Genomic DNA, 22,592 nt, shown 5'->3' with positions numbered 1-22,592 from the left:
CATAGGCAAGAAGTACTGAACTTTTTTCCAGCAAGAAACACAAAGCAATAGAATTCTTTATCACAAGTGCAAAGAAATAGTTTGTACTCTAGCAGACAATGCAATTTAATGCTTTTCATAGCGATACCTCCAGTACGCTGTTCAATACAAAAAAATAACTCTAGAGCCGTCTCATCCTGCGGAGCTTGTTGAATAAGTGCTTCAAGCTCAAAATGCCTGATCTCCACAAGGCAGAATTAAAGAAGGTTAAAAAAGGCACATGACCACGTTTATTTTGCGCCAACTGGCACATGATTTCGAAACGTTTGCCAAAAGCAGGCGAAAAAAAAAGACCGTTGCTTCAATGGCACTGGCAGAGCTCTTTTAATACTCATGCTTTAACTCACAACAGAACAAATAAAGGAACTAGTCCATTAATACAAGACAGAGCACAAATATTTATTTTATAAATTGCCTCTAGAATTCTTTTCATTTTCGTGCATGCTTCAAAAACCTACAAGGTAGCATTTGAGTGCAATGCAAGGAAATGGAGTATTCTAGCAGCTAATGCCATCTTCAGCACCATAATAATGCTTATTGTGATATTGTATAAATGCAAATATGTAGTTTACATGCTGCGTGTGAAACCAAGTTCACATGCTCTTTTGAAAAATAAGCCATGCTCTTTACTCAAACTTTACTTTTGGGCCAGGCTGGCATTAGATCATAACATGTCTCGCACAAGCTTGTTCATATTACCTGACCTTACTGCATAACTCCGTTAATTGCCAGCAATTGTACATTGCATATTCATAATGCACAGCATATTCAGCCATCAAAACTAACCTTATCTGACAGTCCATCATAATGAGCACATATAATACATTTGCCTAATATGAGAGTATATTCACAGAGCACCGAAATGCACACTGAAGAGAATAAAACCAAAGACGTGGCCTTTTCTTGATTTTAGCATTCAGTTATTTGGTCACTTTTCTGATGACTGTCTTTACATTTGACATGCACTTGGCTAAGCAATACCAACAGCACAAAAAAAGCAGATATGGGCTGCTTCAGTAAAGGTGAGCCAGAATTTTCGAAAACCAGGTTTCAAAGCTATAAAAACAGCTTTTGCAGCATTGCAATACTAATGATGGCAGATACCGAGAAACAAGTAAATCATGTTAGCTAGTAAGCTGCATAACTAATTAGATATTAAACTTTTTAACTGTTACCGCTGGGCACCTGATCGCAATGAAAGGTGTGTAACTGGCTTTTAGTAATAAACATCATATTTTAGGATTTTTTGAAACGTGATTACACCCTCGCTGCTATCAGAGGAGATTTTGGCCATCGCATGCCCTTTTCAAAAAAGCACAAAATGAAATGCCCGCGACTACATGCCACTCCGTGGGCCATGTGTCACGTTACCTTCTCTCTCTCTCGTGTGGGCTGAAGCAGACTGCTCTGGAAAGCACCACTGCTATCCCTGGGTGGGCAAGACAGAGGCTGGACAACATGCCCAATCACAAGTCACTAGAATAATTTTTAGCGTGCAGCAATTCTCCTCTCCCCATCACTGAATGTGGACGGTATAAGGCTGTCTCTGCCTAAAGTTACCAGCATAACAATGAGATTTGTGTTGCTCTGTATATTTGTCTGTGCAACAGTATTAAGCTTAGTTAGCACAGCCGGAACACAACATGACATGAAAAGAAACAAGAACAAAAAATTTACATAACTCAGTTTAAGTAGCACCCTGCAGACGTATGCAGGCCATAGAGGGAAGCCCTGGGAGCTCGGAAGAGCACCAGCCTATACAAACTGCCTGCAAATGTTGGTTCTGGCTATCCTGGCAAAGTTTAGCCTCAGCAGCTATGCTCCTTCCATACCAGGTGGTGTGGAGAATAAGACTGTGAATACATGCACCATGGAGTAATACTATAATGGTGAACGTTGTTTTGAGCACACTTTTCAAAAAGCAAGTGCAAAATTTGCTGAGGCGCAGTGCTAAAGATAACCGCATTTTTTTAAATTCTAAAAAGTGATATGGCTGTTACTGACGGCCAGCTACAATCATAAAAAAGTAAAGCTCCTGCAATAAAGCTCCACTCATATTCAGGTCTACCCCTAAGGTTCTTCCACAACAAAAAAAAGTAGTTCTGCAAAAGTGTTTTCTTCTCACCTAAGCAAGAAGCTAATCACAAGACAAAATTAGGTACAAGCTCAAGAATTCCTATCAAAATGGGCTGATTTCAATTACTGTTGTGACTAGTCAACAGAGTACTAATATTATAAGATGTTGCAGGCCCATGACCCTGTTAGGAAGCGTTTTTTTTTTTTCTTTAAGTTGTAGGATCCTACTATATAAACCTTTCATTGCAATCAGGAGGTTCAGAATTTAACATTCAAAATGTTACCACTAAAAATTAGTTAGTTTACTAGTTAACATGATTAACCAGCTTTGCAATGGCCACCAACACTAGCATTATGATGCTGCAGAAGCCATTTCTATAGCTCAAAAAGTAGATTTTTAAAAATTCCAGGTTATCTCAGCTCAAACAGCACATATACAAAACCACTCGCTATTTTATAGAAATTCGCATGGCTTAATTTTCAAAAGTAGGAATATTAGGAACAAATTTGTACTTGTGGCCCCATAGATGGTTAGAACTATCAAAGCACTGCATAGTGCATACAAAGACATGCTCAGACAGTCAGCTTCTGGATAATTTTTTTTGCCATATCCTTGTACACTAAAGCCTGTAAAAGAGTAAAAAGAAAGAAGAAAAGTCATCAATATTCAGGTAGAATAGATCATCCTCATAACCATCACCATTATCATCAGCCAGATCATACCTCTGCAGGATAAAGGTCCCGCCCACATTCTTCCAGTTAGCCCAGTCATGTGCTAGCTGCATCCACTTGACCCCCACAAACTTTTTAATCTGATCCGTCCACCTACTTTCTGTCACCCCCTGCTACGCTTGTTTTCCCTTGGAATCCCCCCCTCTTACCCTTATGCTACATGTAGCGACCAACAGTTGGCCTCTCTTCGCAGGATAGGTAACAGAAGAAACCTCTTCAGGCCTAATTAAAGCACAAAGCACAAACAGTATCAAATGAACTGACATATGGGAATAAGAGCTACTGGAGAAAGGCAACTAAATTATGCCAGACAAAAGTAATATGCTTCGACTTGGCTCACATTTTCTGACTTTGCAAAAGCACATAAATAAAATTTTGCAAGAATCTCTACTTTCAAAAATGTAAGTGATAAAGAAAGCAAGATTGTGCTATGTATTATCCTGAAGAGCATAACCTCACGTCATACACGTTAAACAAACAATGCAGCATAGACATGCTTAAAATTAAGTGTTTGACTGAAGCCCATTTGGTCAAGATGGTGCATGGCAAAAAATGAAGCGCCATCAACCAAAAAAGATGAATGAAATGATGTTTTTGCTCTGAAATGAAAGTGCTGTTCACACTGAAGTTGAAGAAATGCCTTCATTCCCACTGAAGATTTCTAGGTGTACCATGCTCTTTTGTGGGAGTCAAAATGTCCTTTTATCCTTTGGTCTACGCCACTTCAGTTTTATTAGTTCAGCCATTTGGTTAAGAAACCACTGTGATATACCTAGGAATTCTGGGCCAACTTAATCACATATTACTTGAGGTTATACAACTAACTGCTAATAACAGAAATTTTCTCATCCCTTTTATTCCGTACGGCTGTAGCATGAAGTGGACACTTAGACAAGTTTACTCGGGACTAGCATTTCTTTGAACAAAGCGAATCGATGTCATATACAGTATTTACTCGCATAATGCTTGCACCTCCCACATTGGCTATCAGAAATTAGAATTTTTTTTATCGCATAATGATTGCACCACCACAATTATTACTGCCGCGAGAGCCTAGTAGCAAGTGCCATCATTGGAGTGCTAATGAAACTAGCTAGCCTAGTTGTGTGCATGCACTACCAGGCAGTGATAGCGTGCTCAGGCATGTCATTATCACTATAGGTTATGCTCGCTGTGTAGTCTTAGTTCCGACATTTTGTGAGGTATCTCTGACCCTCATTGTCATTACTCCTTCGTTCCATCCGTGTTACCTGTTTTGTTCCACCGTCTACCGTGTTCTTGGTGCCACACTGCGATAGCAACTCCGCTACCAGCAGGCACTTCAGCATCAATGAGTTCTGCGTACGTTACAGGAGATGGCAGCATGAGAAGCTGAAGATGACCAACAAGACGCGCCAGGCCTTCCGTGGTCTAAAGAGGGGAAAGTTTCCCGGCTTTGAAACGCCACTCTTAGAGTACATCCTTGGGTACATCAAGGCCCTATGGGCGAATGACTACGCCGTGTCAACAGAACTGATAAGGAACCAAGTACGCATAATCGCAAGGAAGGAACACATCCCAGTGCAAGGATTTCTGGGCTAGTAACGGGTGGGCCACGCGGTTAATGCTCCGCAATGAAGATAAAGTCGTTGACTTTCATAAATTCATTAGGAATTTGACAGGAGAAAAACTTCTTGCTCTCAGATAGGCAACGCGAACCAAACTCCGCTTAATTTTGACATGCTAGGAGGCAGAACAGGAGAGCATCAGGATGACAGGTGCCAAAAAGCAGAGGTGCATGGTTATGATAGGCGTAACGGTGAATGGCCGGAAGCTGCCACCTTATGTAATTTTTAAGCGCAAGACCCTCTCAAAAGGTAAGCTCCCCCTGGTGTGCACGCACGGGTGCAAGAAATAGGGTGGATGACTGTGGATCTAATGATCAACCTGGATCAAGACTGTGGGGACGGCGACCAGGAGTGCTTCTTTCTGCCGCTCCTTGTCGTGGACAGCTTTCATGGTCACCTCTAAAACTGTTCGGGCCAAGCTGAAAGAACTACGCATGGTCCAGGCTGTTATTCCAGGTGGCCTCAAGTCAATGCTGTAGCCTCTTGGCATATCTTTAAACAAGCCAGTTAACAATAACATTTGGAGGCTGTACGCTGAATGGATGACCAAAGGCAAACGTTCTATGATGCTGGGCAGAAAAATCAGAAGACCGTCTGTGGAACTGCTGTGCAGTTGGATATTGAAGGCATTGGGGCATGATTGCCGCAAACGGGGTCATCACAAGCTTAAAAAAAAAACAACAGGAATTTCGAACACTTTGGACACGACTGAAGACCACCTGGTGTGGGACGACGAGTCATCAGAAACTGAAGCTGAATGTGGAGTAGAGTGCAGCGGTTTTAATGTCGACACAGGCTCGTATCAAGACTTTGATCAATAGGAGAACTGTATGGTCTGCTGTGAACATTATACCATGAAACACAGGGAGTGATGGTAAGGCTGCGTGCGGTAAATAAAGTGCTTTAGCAATTCCTGCTTTTGGTGGCCCTGTACTTTTATAACAAAGGTAAGTTATGCTTGAAAGTAATGTTTTGGTTATATTTACAATAGCTGGCCTAAGATTCCTGATCCACACCAATTTAAATTTGCTTTTAGTGCTCCAAAACACTTGCTTGAAAATTTTCCCCGCATAATTACCGCACTCCTTAACTTCACACCGATATTCCGTGGAAAAATAAGAGTGCAAGCATTATGCGAGTAAATACAGTAATGCATACAGACTCAGAGAGGCATTGGACAAAAAAATAGTTTCCTAACTGCAGCAATGCTGAAGAGCACCGATGTTATGAATAAGTAGGCACTGCTGTTGCATGATGGTTAATGCCGTAGTACCATGCTACTGCTTTCCCACAATGCCTGTTATGAAGAAGAAATGCAGTTTTCTCAGGTGAGAAAGATAGTAGGCCAAGTGTTCACAATGTAGCCTCAAATTATGATTGTTTTCTGCAGTCACTTGTAGCAGGAGTCTGCTTGCATGTCAGAGCTGTGCGTGTGTCCTGTCAAAGAGGTCCTGCAATTACATTTTCCTAAGAGCATGCCCAGGTGCCCACTAATAGACTTGTGTTAAAGGTCGCAAGCTTACCCACACTTTACACTCCACCATCGAAGATTCCTTATGGTCCAACATCTTTGCTTTTTATTAAATTTTTATACAGTGTAGCCGACTTAAAACAATACCAGATATAAGGATATATAGCTTATAATGATCAAATTCTTGGGTTTTATCAGTATTTCCCGTTGCCCCTAGGCCAAAATAAGCCATATATAACGATCGATTATCAGCAGCATAACGGATACAATAGCTTTCTGGTCGGCCGGAAGATGTTTACCATAAAAATTTGTCTGACTTGAGCAAAGTAGAGTTCTGGGCTAGTTGGTAATACATGATAAGTGGGAGGCTTAGCGCGGAACAGACAAGGACAAGAGAGGCACACAGGACGAGCGCTAGCGCTCGTCCTGTGTGCCTCTCTTGTCCTTGTCTGTTACGCACTAAGCCTCCCACTTATCATTTGTCTGACTGTTTGACAAAAAATAATACACTAAGAAGAGAATGATGTAAAAACTCAACATGGGTGCCACAAAAGAAACCTGTGTGGAGAAATCCGCGAGCGGCATTACGTGCAGTTAGGAAATGAGACCTATCGTCACAATCACTGCCTGTCGCCGCAGAAACAGTGCAGCCGTATCATCATCACCATCAACCAATTGTGCATCCGTGGAAGATAGTGCTGACAGAGATGACAGTGCACTAGATCTCGAGATGAAACGGCAGATTCATTGCGATTTTCGGCTGGGTTTAAAAGTTGGAAGCCTCGCGAAATAATATGAGCATTCATACTTTAAGATTTCAACGATCATCAAGGCTTGGGATGTCCTGCAGTTCATCCAGTAGCTGACCGGTTTCATTAGTTCCTGCATGCAAAAAGGACTGCTGCCAGTGTTATGGGAAGCGATTCTAAAAGCGATAGTCAAGATTTAGCAGGTGCTCAAGCGAGCACAAATTTCTGACTGCTTAAAGCATGCTTAAGTTATTTTAAGGCTACTTATGTATCCTGTAATAATGTGTTCAGTACTCTTCACAATTATTTGTGATGATACCGGATTCACTTATCGCTGATAGTAGGCAAGTCTACATGCATGAGAAAATAGGCAGGCATGCTCTATTGTGTTTGTTTGTTTGTTTTTCTTTTTTTTTTTTTGCCAGTTCAAATATAACAAAAAGAGCTATAACGATTCAATTTTCTAGCTTTCTCAATATTGTTATAAGTGGAGAGCATTGTATACTGTGGAAAATTTTCCCGGCTTGTTTTTGGCAAGAATTTTTTCATATGGCAGCCACTAGTTTAAGTTACCAATGATATTAAAACGCTCCAAAAATAAACTATTTGTAAAAGATACTTTTCAGCACAGTTTCTAAAATTCAGGAATGTGGTACAAAGTATCCAACCCTCTCTGAACATGGAATGACATGCTTTGGTGATTCTTTGAGCATCTGATTCTCAAAACGATGGTAACCTTGTCAAATTTGCAAAGTGTTTACTTCAGTCCACAGTTGTAAGGAATCAACAAAAACTGATAAAGTTCCCCAATATAATGATGAAGTCTAATTTCCGCAACCCATACTTGCCACTGTTAGCCTATCGCATCTATTGCTTGCAGTTTTACTGGAAACAGCAGAACGGCGGCCAAGCTCTGTTACTTACGTGAGAAGAAAAAATCGTAAATTTCTGCTGCTACTGCTTCAATATATTCAAATGCTGGCTAAAAGAAAGTTCTCACACAACATATATGCAGCACTGTCAATTGCATTCATATTGTATTTCCTTTAATAATATGTAGGTCTTTTCAGCATTTCATAAAAGCATTTTGAAACAGTAGAGGAAAAAGAAGGAATGCAATTATATACTTGCCTGAGGTGAAGTTGCATTGGACACTACAATCGGTTGGCCATTGTCAGAGCTCTCCCTTATCTCTATGTCAAGTGGAACATCTCCTGGAGGTACAAAAATGAATTATATTCTTTAACTTTATTTAAAATGATTATTTGTAATGATGGTGCTAAATACGCTAGATATAAACATGTGTAACGAGGTCTCATAATGAGCTCATGTTTTCAACATTTGTTTGCTGATTAGCACATAAACAAACATACATGAGGTCAACTTTACACTACTATTTCCCTTTCACCCAAACAGCCCCCACAAAAGTAACATACTTTATGCAGCACGAAGATGCAGGCAGTGCAATGTAAAAATGGCTGTCCACTATTTAGTATGGAAGAAAATGGTTTGCTTTATCCAACAGAAAGAAAACAAAGGTTTGTTAAAATAATGCACCATATACACAAATCATAATATAAGTTTTTTTTTTTTTTTAATCACACTTCTTTATTTTTTACTGAAATAAGGTTTACGACTAGAGGACAGCACGGCTAGCAGTGCTACCACCCTTCTTCATTTTTAACTTCCAGAGTTTTAAGTCTATCTTCTCACTTCCTCTGTAGTGCACATAAGCAATGATTAATTTCAATAAAACCTTAAAGCGTATCACTACCTTAAATAACTAGTTCATTACAGTTTAACTACATCGCATTACTTTGAAAGCATAAAAACAGATATTTAAGAGGCCCAATCTAGGATGTGTTGCTTGATGAATTACATTTGATAGTGAAACAAAGGCTTTCTCAGCCACTTGTGGATGAAATGGATTGATGAACAACCAACCAACAAGAGCACCGGACGCGATATTCGGAGGTCGTGGGTTCGGTTCCCACCATTGGCACGTTGTTTTTTCTTCTACTTTGTGTTTAATTATATTTCCCCTAAACATATTACATTACTAATTTCTGTGATTATCGAAGTAAAAATTAAAAACATACTTAAAGTACCATCCCCAACGCTTTCCTTGGCCTCGCCGACTGTTGGCTTCTTTCCTTCATGTATTATAATGAGCACCCTCATTTCCCCTAACTGATCTGCTTGCAGCCTTGTACCAGGTAGACAATGGCCTGCCACAGCAGAAAATACAGCAATCTCACACAACAATACTTTATGTGACAGAGTATGGTTGCATGGCCCTGGATGTCTCAAAGCTGCCCATAGGCTATGAGAGATGCTGTAGAAAAAAGTGCCAGATTAATTTCAACCACCTAGGGTTCTCTAGCATGCAGGGATATTGCACAGCAATAGATGCTTTTGCATTTTGCCTTCAAGGAAATGCGGCTTCCACGGACAAGATTCAATCCCATGGTCTTAGGCACAGCAGCCAAGTACCATAGCCACTAAGCCGCCAATCAGAATTTCGTAATCACAGCTACCCCTTAAACTGTTTCCTCAAGTGTGAAATTTTAATCCCGCATTAAAAGAACACTGAAGCCAAACTGAAGCTGGCCTAGGCCGATGTTTTACCCATTTACCCTTGTCGAATATACAGAGAGGCCACAAGCACTGAAAAATGAATCTTTTATAAGCCTAAAAGAAGCAAAAAGTACGAACATGTATTGCTGCCCCTGGGCATTTCTGTACTGCTGTGTTGTCAGGTGTATTTTTTCTAGCAATGAGAATAAAATGAAGGATTATGCACCTGGCTGTTAGTTACCATTTCAATCACTGTTGCTAGTGTACTTCTACTACAGTTAGAAGAAGAAAGCAGGACTTAAATATTGTCACGTGGTGGCAACAATGCCATTGGCAACAAATGAGGAGACTTGATCTTACAGGAATCAACTCTTTATTGGGCCGACTTGCACCCGCAAAAGAACTAAGCAACTGGCAGTGGCAATAGTAACATTCATGCTCAGTGGTCGTCGATCCACGAATGCCTCTTCCACTCATCAGCACTCAATTTAAAAGCAGCGAAAAAACATCTAGATAAAACTGCCAACGGTGACTAGCATAATCTGTAACATTGTAGAAAAACAAGCACGTGGCTGGAATTCTTCGCGATACATCTTGAAGCATCTGCCGCGACAAAGGAAATGATAAAGCGGCGTCTCGCGGCAACGAGCATGAACAAAGAGTACATAATCGATTCATGCGCTACAATCACGATGATAAGGCCGCATGCTGGCGGCTGTCGAAAAAGAACAAATAAAGATTTGAAAAGTTTGCAGCAATATAAAAATTAAACAAAAGCAAACCTCAAACACTTGAAATCATCACGAGGATCATGAGATTTAACTGGAGTGGCAGAAAAGATATGCCTGCATCGACTCCAAATTTATCAGCAATGAATCTTTAGCAGCTGAACAAATCCAGCAGCCATGAAAGGCTCAGCCATCGGATTTTATTACAACAAAAATTCACTACAGTTGTTTTCCACTTACAGTGTTGGCCTAATTTCAGTGCTGCCAACCTCGAAAGCCACCTCTCCCCCAAAATGTAACTAGAAATTCCCTAAATTTCCCTAGATACGGTTAAAAATGTTCTGGCGTGGAAAAAAAAGATGTGTAGTTGAATCGCAAGCTCTGTTATTTCCCAGAGACGCTTTTACCCCACGTTGTACCAACTTTGAAAGCTGTAAATTTGAAATGATTCATTTTTTAACAGAACTGTTTATTGTACACTGGGTACACAAGTGGTGATCATCAAATAATAATAATTGAATATTGCAACAAAACAGTACATACAAACAGAAAGGAGAGCTTTTAAATGACGATACAAGATAAAGTGTTGACTATGTCTTTACCTAATAATTTGAAGGTACATTTACAGCTATAGCAGAGTGCAATACACCAATATATGTGTGCATACTGTGACCAAAGAATGCCGCGAATACAAAGAACGGAGGAGGAATGCGACCCATGTGCGGGCAGCTTTGCATACATGTATGAATGCAGCGTCTGTGCGGCACGGCCGGGCCAGGCGCGCGTATCCAGGGAAGCCACCTATCCAGGACGGTCTGCCCTTTCCGCCGCAAGGGGCGCACGCATCGCGACCCGAGTAAGGCTCCGCTATTCTTTTTTTTTTTTTATTGCAATAGCAATACTGTTTTTTAGTAGAGACGGCGCCCTGTCAGCGGGGAAGAGCGCCCGACGCGGCTCGCGTACTGGCCATAGTGACACCGATACATCGCACAAATTGTGGTGAAGAACCGGCGAGCAACGAGCCCTGCTTCACAACGAGAAATAAAAATGACCCATACCCATCGAGAAAACCAAATTTTCCTAGATTATATCAAAAATCCCTTTTTCTTTAAACGTTTAATTTCCCTAGATCTAGGGGGAAATCCCTAGGGTTGGCAATGTGAACCTAGGCATTCACCACTCTTCAAAAAAAACATAAGAACTTGGAATAATTCATGGGCAAATGCATCCATGCACAACTTCTGAAAACAACAACCAAACTTGTCTAAGCAACACAGCTACTTTATTACACATCATGTCACACACATTACACGAATAACACCATGCTTTTCTATGTTTCATGGATGTGTGCTAACAACTTAATACTTTAAATACAGCCGATACACCTTAAGAGCAATGGAGGTTTTAAGGGCCACTGTCCAGGGTATGACCTTTTAAGAAAAAGAGCCCAATGCTTTGATCAAGTACCGGAGATAGTCTATGCAAAATGCTACAGCGATACGCACGCCACAAAGCAGCAAAAATACAAATCAAAGCTCTCTCATCCCCTCCTTTGGAAACCAGCTTCCCCGCTCTCTACATTGGCCCGTCGAGCTGCAAGGCTGATGTCAAGATCGCAGCGACATCCATTTTTTCATCTCGCTGACTGACGGGTGAAGGGCGGGCGTACACCATTAATTGTGTCCGCCGCTCGCTGCGCACTTTTACCTGACCCGTTTCGTTCCCTTGCTTTCACTCCAAAGCAACCTCTCGTTTTCTCTCCCTTTTAGAAGAGAGGTTCGGTGACTCGGCCCAACGTGCACGAGACAGCAAACACAAAGGAAAAAAAAAAAGTCAGCATTCTCCACAAGACGCCCCACCTCCCGACAAACGCGGAGGAGGAAGGGAAATTTGGCTGGGCAAGAGTGAAAAACCTCTAAGAGAGAATGGAAGGTGATTGAAATACAAAATCGGTTGATTGCGGTGGCTGTAACTGCGTTATTAATTACTCTATACAAAAACGTTTTGCGGCCTTGCATTCTGGTCACCGGGAAAGAAAATATTTTTGACCGGAGAGTGGGCAGTGGGCCTTTAAATGACAATCGAGTCCTAGGAAGATCAGCTAAAGCTCACTGACCCGATTTGGGAAGTAGCTCGGGCTACTACAAGTTTTGAAATGAGGACAACCGCAATCATTTGGTTGTCTAACTCTCAAGGCCTGTTTCTCATTAAAGTTTATTCTCCCTCTCTCCTTTTTATAAATGCCATGATTTGGTTTTGATCTCATTAAATAAAGGAATGCATTTCTTCACTTGAGTCAAGCATATGGCTGCTGCAGAAGGCACTGCATAAAAACTGGAAACATGCAGCATGCTTGTCCCTCCTCAGTTGTGTTACCAAGCAATATGGCTGATGCCTTACACTACTAGCAGTGGGAAATATCACTGTCAAGGGTTTTGAATTAATTTGATGCCCTTTTCATATACTGAGCAACATTATGAAATAATAGTCGTTGAAATTTTAGCTGCATCAAGCCCAATATTATAAGAAAATATCATTCTTACTCATCCTCAATACACAAAGCAGCGACGAATACCATCAAGTGTCCACATACCTAATATGTCGAGTGCCATCTCCTGTGCAAGCTCATAGGCACCATCCTTGCCAAATATGTGAGACTCATGACCACAGCTCGGGCATGACAGGTGACTCATGTTCTGCACTAATCCAAGCACAGGCACGTTGACCTTCAGGAACATCTCAGCACCCTTCCGAGCATCAATTAGTGCAATCTCCTGAGGTGTTGTCACTACGACAACCCCTGCAGTGATAGAAAACAACAACACCAATAACACAAGTTTATCGCAGGTGAATCAAAGCATTTTGCCATGCAGTAAGCTGTTGGCGTTTTGACTTCCTCAAGAGTCGAGGTGAGCTTAAAGCAGTGCCACAATGACAAGTGCAGGTACCAGATAAGAAAGCAGACGATTCTGTACGAGCAGAAGAGAACTACTGCTTCTATAGTCACAGGTTTTCCTAGTTGGGCATTTAAAAGTATTTAAAAGTGAGGAGGCTAAAAGCAACTAGCTTATAACTCATCAGCCACTGCCACAGAAATTATTATTAGCTTTATTTGACTGTTCATGAGTATCCCTATACACAAATGAAGCTTACTGCTCATAGTCTGTCTAATGGGCTAGTGTTAGCAGCAGGGATTTTACTTTTGCACAACAAAATATCAAGGCACAAGCAGTCAACAGCATCACCTGACACAGGGATGTTCTGAGAGATGGAAAGCTGCGTGTCCCCTGTTCCTGGTGGCATGTCAACAACAAGGTAGTCCAGTGGGCCCCATGCGACCTAGAACACAAAAGCAACAAGACATCTACGTATAAAATCTTCCCAGAAGCTTAGCCATGCAACTGCATAGCCATACAGCAGAACCTTGATCCGGCTAAGTCGTCCAGACCACACAAAGCCTCAATGCTGCAGGGAATTCCGTTATCAGCAAGAAACCTCCTTTGCACTTAGAGCCAGAGAATAATTTCAATATATAAAGGTTTAACAGTAATAAAAAAAATATGCCAGACAAACAAGCAATGCCCAGCTTCTCTTGTCTATCATGTGTTAATGTAGCCCTAATTATGTCAAGTGTAGAAGCAACCTTAGCTTTTGTCTGGGGCCCTGTCAATTTGTCATAATAGTAGATTCGTTTTTGATCCGCAGTGCAATGTGGAATGAAAATTTTCTTAGCACTTTCAACACCTCAAGTACGCCAAATGTCATGGCCTACTATAATATTCTACAAAATCTTCAAAACTGTACCAGCATGGAAACTTTCAGAAACCAGTTATAATTTTTGTAACACTAATAGTGTCAGATCTCACAGGTGTACTCCCTTGAACAAATGCTAGCCTTTGAAAAGCATGCGCAAAGAAAATATTTGCTGACAAACAGCCTCTCATTATGACACCATACCATGCACGGCCTTCAAGAAGTCGACAGCTATGAACCTTCAGTAACGCAGAGGATCAGTGCTAGATGGCATGCAATAATGATTATGCTTTGAAAGTGATGATGACATTGATTTCTCTATGCCACAAGGCCATCATTATCCAAAAACATACTAAGGCACTAACTGTTTTTTTTTCTACGTGGTGCTAGCAGACCATATTTCAGGCAATTCATCCCTGATGAGCCAAGCAACAAATCACATGAAAGTTTGTGGCCATTGCACTGTACTATGGATCGAATCCCACATCTCCCGCAAATGAGGCATATACTCAAAACATTTCGCCACCACTGTGGTTATGCACAAAACTATACAGCTCGTGCGAAGTGCTGCTCCTCCGTTTTTTAGTACTCCACTGCATGGCCATGAAATGACTAAGAACACAAATATGCTTTCAACTGAAATTTTTGCTCTGTCTGGTTTAGGAAAGAATAACAGCCTGTGGGGCGAGTTGGTGCGTGATGAAATGAATGGTGGTGCAACAAGGACACAAACAAGAAAGAGGCACTATATGCACACAAACACATAAAAGGGCCCACTGTACAAGAATGGTACTTCAGAATAACAGCCTGAAGGGCAAGTTGGTGCATGATGAAATAAACGGTGGCGCAACAAGGACACAAACAAGAAAGAGACACTACATGCGCACAAAAACATATAAGGGCCCACTGTACAAAAGGTACTTCAGAATAATAGTCTGAAGGGCGAGTTGGTGCGTGTCGAAATGAATGGCGGCGCAACAAGGACATAAGCAAGAAAGAGACACTACATACGCACAAACACATATAAGGGGCCACTGTCACGGCCGCTCGATGGATGCGCACTGGGTGCGCATCCATCGCACCCAGTGCGCCGCCGTCAATGGGCAAGCGCGTCCTTGGGGAGTTTACAGTTGCGCCCGCTATTTCTGCTGAGGGCGCCACTGTTCGGAGACACGTCGCCGCCGGGGTCGCCGGCTCTGAGCGCGCGGTTTGCTTCCTTTCTGGGCGCGTTCGCCTCGCATCTGCGTGGTAAACGCAAACTTTTTTGTGTGCGCATGTGCAAGCACGTTAACGTTGAGACTGGATGCGTTTGTTTTTTAAGGCGAAAGCCGTTCTAGGCTCATGGAGCGAAAATCTATGCGCAGAAGCTTTGCCTGTTGTCTGTGCGTCGCATCTGTGCACTGGTGTGCCTGTCGCAAAAGCGGACGTGCAAGAAGGGAGATTAAAAATGAATATGATTGATGGTGATAGGCAATCAATAAAAGTTATAAAAAGACATTGATAGAGGTAATGACTAATGTTAATGACTAATAATGGTTAATAATGGCTAAAATGATTTGTAATGACCAGTATATCAAACTACGACAAGTAATGACCGCAATTGATTAGAAGTTAGTAAAAATGCTTAGCGATTTATGGTAATGACTATAATAGCTAGGCATGACTCATCATTACTGTTAATGACTACGAAATGACCAATATGTGAAACGACGACATGTAATGACAACTGCTGATTCTAAATGAGTAACTTGCTTAGTTATGAGTGATAAGGGCTACAATGACTACGCAGGCAGACTCATCATGACTGAGAAACGACCAATATATCAAACGACGTCTTGAAATGACGTACTGTGGCAAACGATGAGAGGCAAATGATAGGAGAAGGGTAGGCTTTCGCCGTCCTGCGCTTAAGAGACATCTAGAGACCCTCTAATTTTATCCGCTGAGCTCGCTTCAGGCAAAGACAGCAGCGAGGAGTGGAAATGCACTCGCTTCCTCTGAAATGAAAGCGGCGCTGAGGTTAAAAAGTCCAGATGCTGAAGCATAATGCCCTGTCAGCTGCCATTGAATTTGCTACAAGGGAAAGCAGATTGGACTTGTTGGTGATTAATTATCGGTTAACCGTGCAAACAACGTGACGGGAACACAGGAGAAGACGGCACAACCGCGCTAGTTGTGTCATCCTCTTTTCTTGTGCTCCCGACATGTTGTTTAATCTATTTAGTTACCAGGGAGCTGGCCAGTGAACTAGAATTTTTAACGATGTGTTGTGAAGCAGATGAACACAATTAGGTAGCACCAAAAGCTTTTCTCGCAGGTTATGTTGCGAGGACATATCAGAAAAAGCTACGAAGGTTGTTTGTTTTTTTATATAAGCATGCAATTTGTTCTAAATTTTGCCGCGCTAGTCTGAGTGGCCTTGCAAGTAAAGGAGGCTGTGCATACAACATTTGTTTATACTGTTGAGACTGTTTGAGCCAATGCGATAAAATGAAAAGCCACGTTCCACAGAAAATCCGGCGCCCACTCTGTCGGTGGAAAGTCGGAAAAAAACCTCTCTGGTAAGAGGCACTTTAGTTGGTGATATAGCCAGACACCTTTGGCGCTATGAGAACACATGACGTGTTGAATGTGGCAGGAGCTGCCAAACCAGAGAGAGTCAATAAGATGTAAGGGTGAAAGGGGAATTATTGAAAGCGGGACCCTTAGATCCCAAGTCAGGCACACTATACTCCTATAGGGCACGCTCGTACGGCTTCGGTAAAGAGGCGCTTTATATAGCTATGTGTAGGGTGCTATTTCATATAATGTGGTGGCTTAAGGTTGCATTCTAATGATATGCGACAGAGGCAGCAATTACGGGATACGGTGAATAAGCAGGTAGCAAAGTGCAGGCACTTTAACGAGGCTCCTCAAGAAGACTTAAGAACCCCAAGTTTTGTTTATCACTACCAGGTTGTTGCTTAATTTATGCGACATTTGGTAATGGTTTTGAGGCGACATGTCAGTCGAGCAAGAGCCTGTTGCAGGAAATATAGTCAACTGGACCAGTTACAGGTTAATGAAAACCAAGGACAATGGAGGCTTGATGTACCCCGCAAAGGAAGTAATCAAGCTTTGTCAGCTTACGAGCACCTTCATTAACAGGATGATGAAGTCTGAAGAGGTCCGGTGAAGTAGCAAGCTGTGTAAACTTTTGGTTTCATCATTGTTTTCTCACTGTACACAGTACCTGCAGCTAATCTATAAAAACAATGATCGTGCCCAAGCTAAGGCGCTATGCAAGATATCATTAAGTTGCTGCCCCCACTGATAGCGAGCTGGGCTGGAAATGTCAACTCAACAGTGGAGCGATGTTTATGGCTATGGCATACTCTCTCAAGAAAGGTTTTCCGTCTGCGATTGGTAATTTTCTTCCTTTTTTTGTGTGGCCATTAAATAAGCGTACTCGGCTGCTCACTGAATCTCGGCTGCAGTTGCGCTCTGATGCGTGAACATTCTTGTGATCACAGCTAAGAGTTTCACAACAGCAAAACTCGATGCGCGTTCTTCCATTGAAAATTACGAACCAGCAAGAATTGTATGGGTTTGCGAGCAGCCAATAAAAATAGTAATAAAAACTTTCGGCGCATATACGTAGCACCTTCAGGCAGACCGGCTCTATCAAGCGCGCTTACTTTGTCCAGTCATGCAAAATGCGGGAAGCCATGACGGATAGCGTTCTGGCGTACAAAGTTTAATGTCTCCAACTGAGTAGAAGATCCAGGTTACCATCTAGATTTAACCTAATAAGCATCTTCATATTTCCACTGTAAAATTTGTCACAATGAGATAGAAAGGTTGGTTACATGTCGCATTTTCACAGAGGTTGCTCATAGTAGAACATTTTTTTATTGGATAGCGCTGGCAGCTTAGAACAGGTTGACGTCAATTTGTGTATAAAAGCTGTATGCAGAAATGAGTAAATGGAATGCAAAATAACACACGGAATTTGCGACATAGTTAATTAAGTGGTTATTCATTAGGCTACCATGGCAGCTGAACAGCTTCGAATTGTTCACAGCCGGGTCACATTTTAATGTGACGAACAACTGGATCCGAATGCAACATCATGGTAATGCGAGTTCTCCAATCGATTGAACCACCGTCACTATAAGTTTTTCGGGGTACACTCCAGTATACATCCTTGCCGAGCAAGTGCTAAATGCTGACATGGTCACACTAGACATGACAGTATATACTAATTCTTGTTGCCAAACTGTGTGAAGCGGAGCTCTTATATCCTTAAAATAAAAGGCTTCTACTACGCCGACGCCTCCCTCAAAGCGCAGCCAGGCGCTGCTCTCCGCGCGCGGCTGTCCCCGAACGGTGGAGCCGCGGCGGTGGCGACTGGAAATAGGCGCCTCCCGCCGGTTTCGGGCGACGTAGCAGGCCGCACCTAGTGCGCTTCCATCGAGCGGCCGTGCCACTGTACAAGAAAGGTACTTCAGAATAACAGCCTGAAGGGCAAGTTGGTGCATGATGAAATAAACGGTGGCGCAACAAGGACACAAACAAGGAAGAGACACTACATGCACTCAAACACATATAAGGGGCCACTGTACAAGAAAGGTACTTCAGAATAACAGCCTGAGGGGCGAGTTGGTGCGTGACAAAATGAATGGTGGCACAACAAGGACACAAACAAGAGACACTACATGCGCACAAAGACATAAAAGGGCCCACTGTACAAGAAAGGTACTTCAGAATAACAGCCTGAAGGGCAAGTTGGTGCATGATGAAATAAACGGTGGCGCAACAAGGACATAAGCAAGAAAGAGACACTACATGCACTCAAACACATATAAGGGGCCACTGTACAAGAAAGGTACTTCAGAATAACAGCCTGAAGGGCAAGTTGGTGCATGATGAAATAAACGGTGGTGCAACAAGGACACAAACAAGAAAGACACTACATGCATACAAACACTATAAGAGTCCACTGTACAAGAATGGTACTTCAGAATAACAGCCTGAAGGGCAAGTTGGTGCATGATGAAATAAACGGTGGCGCAACAAGGACACAAACAAGAAAGAGACACTACATGCGCACAAACACATATAAGGGCCCACTGTACAAAAGGTACTTCAGAATAATAGTCTGAAGGGCGATTTGGTGCGTGACGAAATGAATGGCGGCGCAACAAGGACATAAGCAAGAAAGAGACACTACATGCACTCAAACACATATAAGGGGCCACTGTACAAGAAAGGTACTTCAGAATAACAGCCTGAAGGGCAAGTTGGTGCACGATGAAATAAACGGTGGTGCAACAAGGACACAAACAAGAAAGAAACTACATGCACACAAACACTATAAGAGTCCACTGTACAAGAATGGTACTTCAGAATAACAGTCTGAGGGGCGAGTTGGTGCGTGACGAAATGAATGGTGGCGCAACAAGGACACAAACAAGAAAGAGACACTACATGCGCACAAAGACATAAAAGGGCCCACTGTACAAGAAAGGTAGTTCAGAATAACAGCCTGAGGGGCAAGTTGGTGCGTGATGAAATGAACGGCGGCGCACCAAGGACACAAACAAGAAAGAGACACTATATGCACACAAAAACATATAAGGGCCCACTGTACAAGAAAGGTACTTCAGAATAACAGTCTGAGAAGCAAGTTGGTGCACAACGAAATGAACGGCGGTGCAACAAGGACACAAACCTGTCCTTGTTGCACCATCATTCATTTCGTCATGCACCAACTCGCCCCTCATGCTGCCATTCTGAAATATCTTCCTTGTACAGTGGGCCCTTATATGTTTTTGTGTGCATGTAGTGTCTGTTTCTTGTTTGTGTCCTTGGTGTGCCACCGTTCATTTCATCATGTACCAATTTGCCCTTCAGGCTGTTATTCTGCAGTACCTTTCTTCTACAGTGGGCCCTTTTATGCGTTCTTTGCGCATTGGTGTCTCTTGTTTGTGTCCTTGTTGCGCCGCCGTTCATTTCATCATGCACCAACTTGCCCCTCAGGCTGTCATTCTGAAGTAAGCTGGACACCAAACGGCCACCCCTTTCTGTAACTACAGGTAGCTGAATTCCGGCTTAGCTTGCCACGCAAATCGAGGGCATCTCCTTTGAGACCAGAGCAGCTACCCCACTCACTCTATGCATGTCTGGGAGTGTCGGCACCATTCGTGGTGAATCGTTAATCTGAAAGAGCTAATTGAGGCTGGCACCCTGCTGGGGTTTTCCAGTGCCAAACTGTGAAAATGGGTTAGCCAGAGAGAAAAAGAGAAAAAGAAGAAAAGGAACGGGAGAGGGCTCGAAAGAAAGCCGAGAAAAAAAAAAAGAGAGAGGGCTCGAAATGGCTTTCCCTCAGTGCATGCCAATGCTCTACACTTGCTTTGCATGTTGTTGCAAACGAAGTTAGATTAATATCGGAAACAAATGCTATATCATCAACAATGGTGTTTGAACTGCCCCAAAAAGCAGCTTTTTTTGGGGGGGACATTGCCCCCACCAGCATTCTTCGTGTGACAACATTATAAAATGTCTGTTACCAAGCTTGAAACATGCAGTAAAGGCACCAAATGTGTGTATTTTCATGTGGAACTACCACCCCCTAACATAGAAAATTACAACCAATGCAACTGCTGACCATACCTAGTCTTTATGGTTGGATGAGTGTGACTAGCCATTAGCAATACTGGTACAAACACCTGTGGCAAGCACAGCTGGAGGTTGGCAGTTACATAAACAGTTAATAGTGACACAGACACTGTGCTTGAAACAGTATATACTATCTATATCCAGGTGTCAAGCATGAAAGACTATAAAAAAGCTACAAAACTACATTTTAACACATAAACAAGTGAATGGCATACAATACATCTCAGCTTAGTGAAAAATGCAGAGCATGTGAAGAGGGCACACAGTTTGACCGTACCTGCCTGAGAAGCTTTTCAATAGCAGACATCACCATGAGTCCTCGCCAAACAATGGGTGCTTTTTCATCAACCAAAAACCCCATGGACATGCTGCATTGTTCAGGCAGAAAAGGGTGACAATATGCACAAGCATCAGTGCAATGAAAGCAATTAGCTAGGCAAGCTAGCTTGACAATTTGAACTTCAAACCAGAAGCATCAGCACAACTAAACAGGTTGCAGCAGAAGGAGGATTACAAACAAGAAAAGGCGAGACTACATTCGCAGTGATCCTGACAAAAAAAACATGGCTGAACTGCCACATTTTAGCAAAATTTACATAAACATAAACAATCTACCACCAGCATTCTTCATGTGATGCCATTGTGAAGTGTCTGTTGCCAGGCTTAAACATAAAGTAAAGACACCAAATATGGTCCTTCATAACACTGTATTGCATTATTTTACGAGCAAGCATCTGGTGAAATAAAACAATTTGATTTGATTTGATTTGATCTAGCTCAAGCAGCCCAAAAAGCTAGGGATTATTATATATATCATCCAGACAAACAAGAGTTATCTTACCACTTAATCCCATAGTTGACCAGAGGTTTCATGAGGTTTTCTGCAAAAAAAAAAAAAAGCAAAAAACAAAATCAATGCTTTTTCCGTATGGAAAGAAACGAAAGCAAACACAAATAGCTCAGCACACCTCAGATTAATAGTCACACATGCACTATGTACAGAAAAAAAACTGTACATTTTCATGTGTACATTTCAAATTCTCCATTTCACAAAAATCACACGAAAAGCTCTAAACGAAAGCTTTACGAATTCATGCACACATCAGGCTGCAATGCTTATAGGAATATCTAAGCGGAATTAATTATTTTCTTTATATCACAAGCTGTGGCTTCCACAAGAAAAAATTAGCTATGAGGGCTTTTAGTAAATCATTTCATCATGTGAGACAAGAACACACTCTGTCCCCCTCCCCTTCAAGCCCTATTGTAGAGCTTCACAACATCCACCTTATTTCTTATTTCAAATGTCACCCTTGTTTTGAAATGAAATGGCCCTATCAAAAAAAAAAAAAAAAAGGGAAGTATCAAATATATGACACATAATGACAACATAAAAAAATTTAGTTCGTTTTTAATGTGCTCAGATTTCTACAACAATATCACAAAGAACCCACAATCGGCCTTATCCTGCACAATGAACTCAGTTCAGTTCAGTTCAGTCGTTCAGTCGTGTCTGACTCTTCGTGACCCTATGGACCATGTCACGCCACGCTTTCCGGTCTCTCACTATCTTCCTAACATCCCATAACTTCATCTGCAGCGCCTCGAGGACGCCATCTAACCATCGCGTTCACTGCCTACCCCTTCTCCGGCGACCCTCAACCTTTCCCAACATCAAATCTTTCTCCAGCGACTCCTCTCTTCTCATCAGATGACCAAAGTAGCTGAGCTTTAACTTTAGAATTTGACCCTCCAATGAGCAGTCAGGGTTTATGGTCAACAATATCGACTGATTTGATCTTCTGGCAGTCCAAGGAGCTCTCAAGAGTCTCCGCCAGCACCACAATTCAAACGCGTCAATTCTTCGGCGGTCAGCCTTCTCCACACTCCAACTCTCGCATCCATACATCACAACTGGAAAGACCATAGCACGAGTTACACGGATCTTGGTTGACAGACTAATGTCTCTGCTCTTTACTAGGCGGTCAAGGCTAGCCATGGCTCTCTTTCCCAGAAGCAGGCGTCTCCTAATTTCATGGCTGCAGTCTCCTTCCGGGGTAATCTTGGAGCCCAAGAAGAGAACATCTGTCACAGCTTCCACTTCTTGTCCCTTGATGCTCCAGGACTTGATAGGGCAAGACGCCATGATCTTTGTCTTTTTAATGTTCAGTTTAAGCCCAAACTTCTCACTCTCTTCTTG

At 42.2% G+C, this 22,592-nt stretch overlaps 1 protein-coding gene across 2 annotated transcripts in view; it reads right to left on the bottom strand.

The window, feature by feature from the left end:
• Positions 1-417: 417 nt before the first annotated feature.
• Positions 418-22,592, bottom strand: part of Nubpl (NUBP iron-sulfur cluster assembly factor, mitochondrial) — a 38,877-nt gene continuing 16,702 nt past the window's right edge. The window contains exons 5-11 of one of the 2 annotated variants that reach the window (XM_084588857.1): positions 21,234-21,273; positions 20,670-20,760; positions 13,225-13,318; positions 12,573-12,779; positions 7,806-7,888; positions 6,734-6,807; positions 418-2,742 (exon numbers count right to left, since the gene is read on the bottom strand). In XM_084588857.1, coding sequence (XP_084444983.1) covers positions 2,736-2,742; positions 6,734-6,807; positions 7,806-7,888; positions 12,573-12,779; positions 13,225-13,318; positions 20,670-20,760; positions 21,234-21,273 — 596 coding nt within the window. In that variant the 3' untranslated portion in view covers positions 418-2,735. The remainder of the gene's footprint in view (positions 2,743-6,733; positions 6,808-7,805; positions 7,889-12,572; positions 12,780-13,224; positions 13,319-20,669; positions 20,761-21,233; positions 21,274-22,592) is intronic. The other variant, XM_084588858.1, reaches the window with a different exon arrangement.

This window comes from Amblyomma maculatum, chromosome 1 (assembly GCF_055883805.1).
Source record: "Amblyomma maculatum isolate TAMU_Amacu chromosome 1, ASM5588380v1, whole genome shotgun sequence".
NCBI lineage: Eukaryota > Metazoa > Arthropoda > Arachnida > Ixodida > Ixodidae > Amblyomma > Amblyomma maculatum.
This window is presented reverse-complemented; position numbering and strand designations above follow the sequence as displayed.